General features: G+C 42.2%; 1 protein-coding gene across 3 annotated transcripts in view; it reads left to right on the forward strand.

The window, feature by feature from the left end:
- Nucleotides 1-12,091, forward strand: part of LOC108708849 (protein phosphatase Slingshot homolog 2) — a 112,745-nt gene extending 100,654 nt beyond the window's left edge. For all 3 annotated transcript variants that reach the window (XM_041583325.1, XM_041583327.1, XM_041583326.1), the window contains 5 exons: nt 203-249; nt 1,486-1,632; nt 3,656-3,856; nt 6,809-7,610; nt 8,486-12,091. In XM_041583325.1, coding sequence (XP_041439259.1) covers nt 203-249; nt 1,486-1,632; nt 3,656-3,856; nt 6,809-7,610; nt 8,486-10,525 — 3,237 coding nt within the window. In that variant the 3' untranslated portion in view covers nt 10,526-12,091. The remainder of the gene's footprint in view (nt 1-202; nt 250-1,485; nt 1,633-3,655; nt 3,857-6,808; nt 7,611-8,485) is intronic.
- Nucleotides 12,092-12,907: the final 816 nt, after the last annotated feature.

Here is a 12,907-nt window from a genome sequence, read left to right on the forward strand (position 1 = left end):
TGCATTTATTCAATTGAACCGGAAATGACAATGTGCTTTTTACTTGACTTGTACAGTCCTTTAATAAAGTGTTTGCTTCTTTTTCATAGAACTGTTTTCTTTCACTAGGAGGGTTGGCTCTTAAAAACCACTAAACTTTTCCAATTGTGTGTTATGACTGTGTTCATATTACTTAGTTTCTACTCTGCTCACATTATTTTAGGGCTCCGAGTGGAATGCCTCCAATTTAGAAGACTTGCAGAACAGAGGGTACGTAAACCACGACTTAAAGGGATACTAATCCATTTTTAAGTGCTCCCCAGTGTATTGTCCCACCTTGCATTTCTTTACTTTGGCTTTATATTCTATTTGTACCCCCTGTAGCTATTGCCCTCTGTGTTTTCATTACAACTGTGCGTTGCCCCGATCACCCGCGCTGCCACTTGAGTTTGCCACATGTAACCCTTTGTAGTTATTTCCTCCCAAAACACAAACATATTTTTGGGCAGCAGCGCTGATTGTGAGGAGTCCGTGGGATACAATTGAAATGCCTTGTGTGCCATAAACCTACATGTCTTTAGTACTGGGAAAAAGGTTTTGTTGGGGACCAAATATAAAGAACATTTTAAAGGAGAAGGATAAGTTAAAACTAAATAAGCTTTATCAGAAATATCTATATAAATACACCAGTAAACCCTCAAAGTAATGTTGCTCTGAGTCCTCTGTCAAAAGAAACATCACATTTCTTTCCTTCTATTGTGTACTCATGGGCTTCTGTATCAGACTTCCTGTTTTCAGCTTAAACCTCCAGGGCTAGGGCTTGAGCATGCTCAGTTTGTTCCTCTCTCCCTGCTGTAATCTGAGTCCAGAGCTATGAGTGAGCAGGGAGAGGCAGGAAGTGATGTCACACCAAGCTAATATGGCAGCTGCTATCCTAAACAAACAGCTTCTAGAGCTGGTTACTCAGGTGTGGTAAAGCAATCTGCAGAGTAAATATGTGGTTAATCTATTGGCAATATACAGCCTCTAGCTTTCCTTCTTCTTTAAAAAAATAAAATGGCAGATATTGACTTTTTAGGGTGGGAATAGTCTTTAATTTTAATAACACGTTGCTGTATGCTGGAAGGATATAGGCAGAGTTGTGTTTTCAGTTGTGTAAATCTCTTTAGAAACTTGGCCTGTGTTGCTATTATTTCAGATCAGCGTGAGGGATTCAGTAATGTTTCTTGCGAGGCCACAGACTGGTTTGGCAATGTGGATATTTATAAACTCTTGTTTACCTCGGCACGCTGCCATTTGGAGGGAGAGAAAGCCGCTACCCCTTCTCTTCTTCCAAAATTTCAAGGGCATTTGAAAGTCATTGTTTTAACATTTTGTTGTCCTTCTGGCAGTTGTTATATGCTACTGTACGAATGTTATAGAAGAGGAATGACTGTGCTTAGATCTTATTGTTAAATAGTCTTGTTGGTTTTTATAGTTCTAATCCATGATCCTTATTCTCAACAGGGTGAGGTACATCTTGAATGTTACACGCGAAATCGACAACTTCTTCCCTGGGCTCTTTGAATATCACAACATAAGAGTATATGACGAGGAGGAAACCGACCTGTTGGCTTATTGGAACGATACCTACAAATTCATCTCAAAGGCCAAGTGAGTGAGGCTTCCAAGGTGCTTTTTAGGGGCAACTGTGTATCTGTAGAGGCCAGAAGCTGCAGTGCAACAACAGAACCTTATTTTAACCTCTACTAAAGCTCCATGCAAATTCCCTGAGAATTGATTATACCAACTAAAAAAAGAAGTAAAAAATGTTATTTTGCATATGTAAATTAGGATTTGGTTCGGTAGTCAACCAAATCTTTCACAAAGGATTCAGGGGTTTGGTCGAATCCAAAATAGTGGATTCAGTGCATCCCTACTTGCAAGTGATTCTCATAGAGACTGATTTGGGGTGAATTGTTCCCTTCTTGTTGGCCACAAAAAAAATACTGTGTGCCTCTTCCTATAATGTTACAGTCCCTGGATCTAGTAGCACATGTGGTTGCCCATATAATCAGCATTTATTAGTTGTGTAGTTAAAGGCTTTTTAGCCGTAGCAATAGAGCCAATCACGTCTCCTCTCCTGTGTCCTTGTTAAACATAACATGATTGCAGTTTCCTTGTTTAAACATGAATCTAGAAAAATGACAGGCATCTGTTCACATTGAGTCATCCTTCTGTGCTGGGCAGGTTTTTTATTTAGCATAACACTGCTTTGTTTTGAGCCTGTAACTACAAAACACCCGGCAAGCAAGTTTTTTGCCCTCTTAACGAAGTATCTGTATCCGTATGTTCCTTGGCTGCTTGATAAAGGGATACAAAAATCTACATTCTTATCGAATGGATTCAAAATGATTAGTCAAAAAAGTGGTCTGTGGTGTAAGTCATTTGCATTAGGGTCAGGGCACACGCTCAGATTCGGGGAGATTAGTCGCGTGGCGACAAATCTCCTCTTCTTCTGGCGACTAATCTCCCCGAACTGCCTCCCGCCGGCTAGAATGAAAAAAGCGGGCAGGATGACACTAGGAGCTCTTCTTTTCCGAAGTCGCCCAAAGTTTACTCGTGAGGCAACTTCAGGCGACTTCGGAAAACGAATCGCTCAGAGTGCCATCCCACCGGCGATTTTCATTCTAGGCAGCGAAGACAGTTCGGGGAGATTAGTCGCCCTGAAGAAGAGGAGATTTGTCGCTGGGTGACTAATCTCTCTGAATCTGAGCGCGTGCCCTGACCCTTAAATGGACAGAATATCAACACACACTAAATGGTAGCACCCATTCATTTGTATTTTATTGTCATGCAGTATAAGAGTATTTTATAATCTGTGCTCAATCATTTATAGTCTATTTTGGGAAAAGGAGACAGGGCAACTATCCTTCGTGCGGTGTTCGATTTCTCCTCCCTGCCTTCTATAGGAGATAGCCAGGGAGGAGAAATCGAGCGCCGCACTATGGATCGTTACCCAGTCAACGTTTCTGAAGAGGAGTGCAATCGGAGAATCAGTAAGTTCTTTCTTAATAAAGACTTTGCTAAAAAGTTAAATGTTTATATTACTGGTCTTTTAAGGGCAAAGACACTCCCCAAACTGCCTTCCGGCCTGCTGGAATTTAAACCACCGGTGGGATGGCACTCGAGGCACTTGTTTTCCAAAGTTGCCTCACGAGGAAACTTCGGGTGACTTTGGAAAACAAAGTGCTCCGAGTGCCGGTTTAGATTCTAGCCGGTGGGAAGGCAGTTTGGTGAAATTAGTTGCCCAAAGAAGAGGCAATTAGTCGTATATCTCTGCCCTTAAAAGTCTGCAAACCTCCTTTCAGAGCTGTTTTAGAAAGTGAAAAATGAAGCTTTACATTTCAATGTTAGAAAAACAAAAGTAATTTTAAAAAAGTCTTTATTTCTGGTGAACTATCTGAAAACAACTGAACTGCAAAAATTGTTTGAAGGATCCAGGGATATAGTGATCAGCACCCTGTTGCCTTTATTGGCTGTGCTTTCCCCCCACTGTTGCATTTTAGCTTCTGTAACCTACTTTCCTAGTGTGTGTTTGGTGGGAAGGTCACTTTGCTAATGGTTTCCAGGATTGTTTAAGTATGTGCAATATACATAATTCCAAGCTATTAAATATATTCTATTCTCTTCACAGGAAGCATGGTTTCAAATGCCTTGTGCACTGCAAAATGGGTGTGAGCCGCTCTGCATCGACTGTGATTGCCTATGCCATGAAGGAGTATGGCTGGAACTTGGACCGAGCCTTTGATTATGTGAAGGAGAGACGCACTGTAACCAAACCAAACCCAAGTTTCATGAAGCAACTGGAGGAATATCAAGGCATTCTGCTTGCAAGGTGATTGCTATCTTCTTACTGTGTCCCCCTCCCCCTTTAAAGGAACTGTTCAGTACAAAAATAAAAACTGGGTAAATAGTCTGTGCAAAATAAAAAATGTATCTAATATAGTTAGTTAGACAAAAATGTAATGTATAAAGGCTGGAGTGAGTGGATGTGTAACATAATAGCCAGAACACTACTTCCTGCTTTTCATTTCTCTAAAGGTGGCCATACAGTCAGACACGGCCAGATAAAGCTGCTGATATCGGTCGTTTATACCAATTTGACAGCTAATCTGCCCGTGTATGGAGGCTTCCGGCGGGTATTTCCGATCGATATATGGACATGATATTGGTCGGGAAGGTTTGATTTTTCTCCGGACCAACCCATCGAAGCCCATTGCGCTTGTCGTAATCCGATCGTTCGGCCATAGGGCCGAACGTTCAGATCACTCCCGATATAGCTCTACCGTTAGTGGCATATCGGGGAAAAGATCCGCTCGTTTGGCAATGTCGCCAAACGAGTGGATCTTATGGTGTATGGCCACCTTAACTCTGAGGTAGTCAGTGACTATAAAGGGGACACATGGGACATAACTGTTCAGTGAGTTTTCAATTGATCCTCAGCATTCAGCTCAGATTCAAAAGCAACAGATATGACCCATGTGCCCCCCCCTCAAGTCACTGATTGGTTACTGCCTGGTAACCAATCAGTGGAAAGCAAGAGAGCTGAAAAGCAGGAAGTAGTGTTCTGGCTATTATGTTACACATCCAGTCACTCCAGCCTTTATACATTACATTTTTGACTAACTAACTATATTAGATACATTTTTTATTTTGCACAGTCTTATCTATTTACCCAGTTTTTATTTTTATACTGAACAATTCCTTTAACTGTTTGTTTATTAACCTCTACAACTTCATGAAGAGCATTGCTGGAGAGTCCCACTTATGTCTTCATCACTCATCAGTCGTGATTATCCGGGAAAGAGCACGATGTTCCTGTACCCATTAGATCAGGGATCCCCAACCTTTTGGACCCGTGAGCGACATTCAGAAGTAAAAGTAGTTGGGGAGCAACGCTAGTATGAAAAATGTTCTTGGGGTGCCAAATAAGTGCGGTGATTGGCCATTTGGTAGCCCCTTTGTGGATTGTCAGCCTACAGGAGGCTCTGTTTGACAGTACACCTGGTTTTTATACAACCAAAACTTGTCTCCAAGCCTGGAATTCAAAAATAAGCTCCTGCTTTGAGGCCACTGGGAGCAACATCCAAGGGGTTGGAGAGCAACATGTTACTCACGAGCTACTGGTTGGGGATCACTGCATTAGATATACAGCAGAAAGCCTGCTCGGCTCTGTGTAATTGAAACAGTGTGTGCCTGCAGTAAACTGAATGTCTTAAAGGGCATGTAAAGTCTAAAATAGAATAAGGCTAGAAATGCTGTATTTTGCATACTAAACATAAACGTGAACTTACTGCACCACAAGCCTAATCAAACAAATGATTTATGCTTTCAAAGTTGGCCACAGGGGGTCACCATATTGTAACTTTGTTATACATCTTTGCAAGACCAAGACTGTGCACATGCTCAGTGAGGTCTGGGCTGCTTAGGGATCATCATAAACAAAGCTGCTTGAGTTCTGCATGGCTGGGAAGTAAGGTGGGGGCTCCCCCTGCTGTTCATAAGTATGATTGTTTCCCTGCAGAGCAGTTAGGGACCGTCTGACAATTCCTATCCACAGCAGTAAATGAAGGGAGAATTTCACTGCATAAAGTCAGGTTTCTTATAAAAACGGTACACATTTTTTAATTAAAGTATATTGGAGATAGGTTTCTTTTTCATTAAAGAAAGTAAAAATTCGATATTATATTTTGCCTTTACATGCCCTTTAAATAGAGAAACGTCTTGTGTTGCACAGACACTCTTGTGAATAATCAAAGCTGTCACTTTAAGATCTGTTTTCCAAAATAGAGTTGGTCTTCTGTAGCAACCAACCCCTTGGTCCTTCTGTGTGTTTACATCACATTCATTTCCTTTTAAAGGAGGAAACCTAGAATTGGGCCTTCAAGGAACATGCTGCCATATTGCTTGATTCAGCTTATACATTACTGATTCTGTGAACCCCAAATTTGTCAGCTACAGTTCATACATGTACATGGGGATATGTTGGTATATGTTATATGCATGCCATAAGCTATTCTTTTTATATTCTTAAAAATAAACTCTGCAGATAAACCAGTATTTATCTCAGAGCTATTTGCTTCAGATAATAGGCAGCCATTGGCCCTCTGTTGCCTAACTACAGCTCCCTGTATCTCTCAGTAACATCAATCTGGGAGGAATAGCTGGACATTGTAGTGAGGGTTGCTTAGGGTTTCATGTCTCCACACTAGGGCTCTAATGTTGGAATGGAAAAGAAAACTATGCAATAGGGGTTTGGAAGCAGTGCACCCCCTGCTGTACAGCTGAGGTACTTGCACAAATCGTATGTAGTTCACAATCATAACTATAGTGTGTATTTCTATTCATACATTTCCTGGAAAACTCCCACCACAACAGGTGCCCTTGGTCATCTGATATATGGCCGCATCCATGTCTCTATTTCAGGGTCATTGGCATATATAGCCTTATCACCAATCTGCAAGTAGGTGTAAATAGTCATAGGTGTAAAATCGGTTTCTTGATGGTAATCATCGTGGTCTTTTTGTTGAGCATAACTTGATTGGCAAGAATGTCCAGGCATTAAGCATTTTGCCCTGATATGCAGTGATATTAATGAATACAAGTGGTTGCTGTACCCAAATGGGCTTTCCAGGAACATTGCTCACTCCCAAGAAACTTCAAATAAACTGTCACATGACCATTCCAATTTGCTTTTGTTTTGAGGTTACTTTAATTTTTTTTTGCTCTTATCATTCATTCGTACAGCATTATTCATTAAACAACTTTTTTTTTTCGGGCCCTACAGCAAGCAGAGACACAACAAGCTGTGGCGCTCCTACTCGGACAGTGATCTCTCTGACCACCACGAATCTGCGGGGAAACCCGGTTTGGAAATGAGTAAGAAGGACATAACGTCTTCAGCAGAGCAGCTCTCAGACGCACATCATTCCTTTTCATCGGGTCCGCACACTGAGAACTGCAACCCACATTGCCCCATGGATAGCACCGTGTGCAATAAAACTCAAGCACATTTTGAGTTTACATCTTGCGATTTTCACACTGAACAGATAGAGGACATTTTGAATCTAAACACCATGAATGGGTGTCCCTCGCGCTGCTGTTCAGATGAGACAATACTGGACAATTGTAGAATAGTCGATAAGGATTTAACTCAGAATCCAGAATCCTTTGCTGCTCAAGGTCAGTTGCCAGACCTGACACTAGAGGACATGGAGAAAGATGCACTAAAGCCTGAAGTCAACTGCCACCATTTGCATTTAGAAGGACTCAATTCAGACTTCAGAGATTTACAAGAGTCCCCTGACCAATTGTCCATGACCTCACAATCAGAGGAACATAACAGGGATAGGATTGATTTTCTTAGTGCACTAGAAAAGTTTGTGGAATTATCTCAGGAGAATCGCCCACGGTCCTGTTCCACCACCCGCACAGATGAACAAGTGAGCTCTGTCAAGAATAGTGGCCAGAAAGCTTCCTGGCTTGAGACCCCAATCTACGATAGCCAAGTGGACAACCAGAGAATAAGCTCTAATGGAAGCACACCACAGACTTCCGAAGACTCCTCTACAGACGAGGAACAGCCAAAGGTGAGTCACCCCAGAATTGCATTTCCCTCCCGCTTCCATCAGTGGATGATCCAATAACTGAAATATTGAAGTGTGAATATTTTTTATTTGGTCTTGATATGGAAATGAGCCTCCATTTTAGATTTAGAAGCAGACAGGTTCCTTAACCAACATTGGGCACATCTGTACTTGGACAATAACCCATAGCAGCCAAACAGGGACTAACTTTTTTTTCAGCCAGCTGTATTAGAGTAGAAAGGCCACCTTGTGGTGGTCTCCTATGTGTTTCTGCCCAGGTACAAATTTGCCTGCTAGTTAATGAACCCGGGCCTTTTGCTACAACCTTAAACATTAGGGGCTACACCAGCTGGAGGAATATTTTTCCAGGACCTTACTAATGGTGCATCACCAAGCACGTCACCTTGGCCATACACAGGCCTAGTAAAAGATTCCAACTCGTCCCCTCCAGACCGAGTCTGCACCCTGTTGTCCTGTGTATGGCGTCCTCTGATCTACCAATAGCGGGCCATAGATTGACCAGCTAACTATTGGACTGGTTTGAAGATGCCATCTGGCAAGGACTACATCTGCATGCTGATAATGTCCTCTCCCGATAGCCACCATTATGAACTCATTGTTAGCCCAGAGGCAAAACCAAGTAAAGATCTGCTAATTTGGTGGCCATTTACTCATTTAATATGTGGCCTACTAACTGTATGTTTAACCCCTGTGTGTGTCACAGAATCTAAAATCTATAGCACTGCTTTTCAAATTACACTCACTGTATATTTTGCATTTCTTTGTTGCATATTCATCTCTGCAGGTTGTGGTGGAGGTTTAAATTTCAAAAAGATTTATATAACTATTCCATTTTTTGTATTTGGGTTTTATTGTAGGAGATCTCCGAACAGATGGTCCAAGAGCATCTCCCAAAATCTCACTCTGAAAACGCAATATCTGTGAAGGAAATCATTACAGAAATAGAGTCTTTCAACCAAGGAGCAGGCCAGTGCCAACAGAAACCAGACACTCAGTCTAGCCAGTTGCAAACACCAAAGAGAAATACCATCAATGATCTGCCACAAGAATCTTCTTGGGATCAAGAAAATAACCATAGGCAAGACCTGACTGACAGAAGCGCTCTGCTGAAAAATGATAAAGCGAAGGACTCCAAAGTTGCTACTCGGGATAGTAATCCAGTGTCTCAGGAGAATTGTGAGAATGCTAACGAAGCAAATGATTATCAGGAATTCTCCAGCCAAGCACATAAATGGTGCCCTGGTTCTGTCCGAAGGGCCACTTTGGAACTGGAAGAACGTTTGAGGCAAGAGCAGGAACAGCAGTACTCAGCCGTTTTGCCAACAAGAAAGAACTCAAAGAATGACTTTATTGTCTGCGATACTGCTCCAAAGGGAAAGCTTGAAGACACTTTACTTGACAGTACACATGGGGATCACGAAAGCGAGAGAAAAATTAGGATTACAGGGTCCACAGAACAGAACTCATCTGAGCCATGTGCAGATTTATTGTCCTCTCCGCTATCTGAGCCTCCATGTTTGCTGTCCAAACCAGAGAGCCCTGTCTCTGATGATGAAATAAAGCTCAAAGGAGCAACAAATGAGTGTGAGACACTTGATGCACTTGAAGCTGTTGAGAGGAAGATTGAACCAATAAAACATCCTAAGAGAATAGAAATAATAGAGTATAGTATTGGCATTAAGTCTCCAGACGACCATGAACTTTCTCGGTGTGAGGGTGAGGTCACTACTGGAGAGGTACTAATAGAGACAAAGACATCTATGATTCTGTCCCCGGAAACACCCTTTAAAGAGACCGCTGAAAATGAAACAGACAATTCTCTGCATGCGGATTCTTTAGCTTTGTCAGAGACATGCATACTAGGGTCACCCACTGTTTTCTCTACACTTGCCAGTCAATATGAAGAGCACAACAGTATGACGTATCCAGGACCCTCAGCAGGCACAGATCCCTCTATACAGCCAGATCTACTGAGCACTCTCTATCCATCTAATCTAGGCTCTATTTCACTGATGGGTGTCACTGAACAGTGCTCCAGTACCGATGAGGATTTCAGCAAGCAGTTCAGTTGCACAGAGCGTTATCCTACGGATTTGTTTGAGGACTTTAATGAAATGATTCGCAGAGAAACTGACAGTGCCTTGTCCCAGTGTAGCAGTGAAGATCTTAACTTGATTAGCGCAGTCTCTGCAAATATACTGGAGATACGAGAAGCGTTGGACATTCCTCCTTTATCCTTTGGCTTTGCTCGTTGCACCAGTACTGACAGCATTAAATATTTGGGTGGCAACCCTTGCATTGTAAAGCAAGAGGCCAAGGAAATAGAGGCTCGAATTCGGCAAGCGGGCCTTACCACTCCGTCCCAGATGAAACGCTCGGCCTCTTTAGCCAAGCTTGGCTGTTTAGAACTGTCCAAAGATGACTTGTCAGAGAGGGAATCCGTTTCATCCGACTGTCGGACTTACCCCGACCTGCTTCTGAGTTCACTTAGGGTTGTGCCAGGGAACCATGACATCTCACAAGATGTAAAATCTGAAGACCCAACGGAAAAGCTGTGCATCCTATCCACGCAGTTGTCTTCAGACCCGGAACCCACCAAGCGTTTTGTTGAACAGATCAAGACTGAAGAGTGTGTAGTTCAGAGCAAGCCAGTAGAAAAGCCCCTTGTGCAGTTTGCCAAAGACGTTGATGCCCCGCAACAGGGTTTAGCTCCTAGTCCAGAATCTGAACTGACTGTCCCAGAGGGGTCTCGAACGCAATCACTGGTACTATATCCATCAGTCCCATTGGTACCCATATCCCCCAAACATGAGCACGGCAGAACTCATCCGCTAAGGAGACTTAGAAAAACCAATGAAAAGAAGAGGACAACTAATCCGCTATACAATACCATGTGATCTTAGGAGTTTTATTGTATGTTTGTTGTTCTTCTAAAGGGGCTGGTGTAATATGTGAGGAACGTGCACTTTATTGGTTACTTTTATATATTTTGGCATATATTACTGTTTCTGATGCATGTAAGGTATGGGCTCCCCTATCTCATCCTTCACTTTGTAAGTAACTCCTGGCTGCGCTTCTACAGGCCAGTGTACATAGATATATAAATATATTTTTTGTTTTTAACTATGGAAAACCTCAAACCTTTTTTGTTTTAAGAAAACGGCTTCATAGCTAGTCCTGCTAGAACCGTGGCCATCTTTTTAATGTTCTTGGGAGCCTGGAATCCTTTCCGATACAGAACATCTCAGGCTTCGCTTCAACAGGAAACCGATTCGTTGATTTAAAAGGCAGGTTTTATTTTATTTCTAAGCAACTGTGAAAGTTTAGGAGATCCAAAGCAGAACTTGTCACATCTGTGGCCCTCTCTGTTTCTAATCCAAACAGGACTTGCTGGACATTATTAGGTTAGTGCTGCTGCAGTTCTATGTAATAATAATCCCCGCACAGTTCTATTCACTTATTATATTTATTGGCTACACTGAGTCATGGAGCATTCTGTACCTAATGCCTTTTTTTTGGACAACACGTTTTTTTCAGGGCATTATCAGTTGCCAGACTGAAATAAGGAATTCGATATTTCATTCCGCCCAGTTGGGGATTTTTCTTTTCTTGTTCAACCGTTGCAAAATGAACTCGAGATGGGAGGCTGCTTCCTTGACTTTTGATTGGAACGGCCTTTAACCAATAAAGTGAGTGGGCAGGTTCCTTTGTTCACTCAAGGAGATCAGGGTGTTGGTATTCAGTCTATGCCATTGCTTTACTCAACCCCACCTAAACTGATCAACATAATGCTGGGCCAGCCCACTTTTTTCATTTTAGTTTAGACCGTTGTCATCCCAATCACCGCTTAACGAATGAATGGAAACGCATTCTACAACTGCTTACCCCGTAAATCAGGGATCCCCAACCTTTAGAACCTCTAAGCAACATTCAGAAGTAAAAGGAGTTGGGGAGCAACATTAGCATGAAAAATGTTCCTGGGGTACCAAATAAGGGCTGTGATTGGCCATTTAGTAGCCCCTATGTGGATTGTCAGCCTACATTGAGGCTCTGTAAAGGTGACCATATACATAGAGATCTGCTCGTTTGGTGATTTAGACAAATGAACGGATCTCTCCCCAATATGCCCACCTTAAGGTGGACGATATTAGGCTGAGGCGATTGTGGACCCTAGGGCCCAATGATCTGATCATAATGTTGCCTATAGGGGCGTTGGATCACGGGACCACATCAACGAACAGATGTAGCCCATGATTCAATGGGATTTTTTAGCCCTGTCCAATCGACATCTGTCTGACTTTCGACCAGATATCGATCGGGGAAGCCCGTCGGAGGTCCCAAAACACGAGCCAATAAGCTGCCAACTGGGTTTGTCAGCAGCTTTTATTGGCCCACTCATGGCCACCTTTAGGTTATCTACTAATGGCTTCGACATAGTGGCCACCACAAGAAATTAAAAACGTTTGGGAAAAACTGTAGGACAAAATGTTTTTATCGATCTATTTTGGGTGGGGGAAGCGTTTTCCCTTTCTTACTTGAATGGGAAATGTTCAATTCTTACTTGAATTCTTATCTGGATCTTTCAAGTTTTATGGCCATATTATTTATTTTGCCTTTGTTCCTTTTAAAGGGATACCGTCATGGGGAAAAAAAATTTTTTTCAAAATGAATCAGTTAATAGTGCTGCTCCATCAGAATTCTGCACATTTCTCAAAAGAGCAAACAGATTTTTTTTTATATTTAATTTTGAAATCTGACATGGGGCTAGACATATTGTCAGTTTCCCAGCTGCCCCAAGTCATGTGACTTGTGCTCTGATAAACTTCAATCACTCTTTACTGCTGTACTGCAAGTTGGAGTGATATCACACCCCTCCCCTTTCCCCCCCAGCAGCCAAACAAAAGAACAATGGGAAGGTAACCAGATAGCAGCTCCCTAACACAAGATAACAGCTGCCTGGTAGATCTAAGAACACCACTCAATAGTAAAAACCCATGTCCCACTGAGACACATTCAGTTACATTGAGAAGGAAAAACAGCAGCCTGACAGAAAGCAGTTCTCTCCTAAAGTGCAGGCACAAGTCACATGACCAGGGGCAGCTGGGAAATTGACAAAATGTCTAGCCCCATGTCAGATTTCAAAATTGAATATAAAAAAATCTGTTTGCTCTTTTGAGAAATGGATTTCAGTGCAGAATTCTGCTGGAGCAGCACTATTAACTGATTCATTTTGGAAAAAAAAATTCCCATGACAGTATCCCATAAATCCACTTTCCCCT

The sequence above is a fragment of the Xenopus laevis genome, chromosome 2S, assembly GCF_017654675.1.
Source record: "Xenopus laevis strain J_2021 chromosome 2S, Xenopus_laevis_v10.1, whole genome shotgun sequence".
In the NCBI taxonomy this organism is placed as follows: domain Eukaryota; kingdom Metazoa; phylum Chordata; class Amphibia; order Anura; family Pipidae; genus Xenopus; species Xenopus laevis.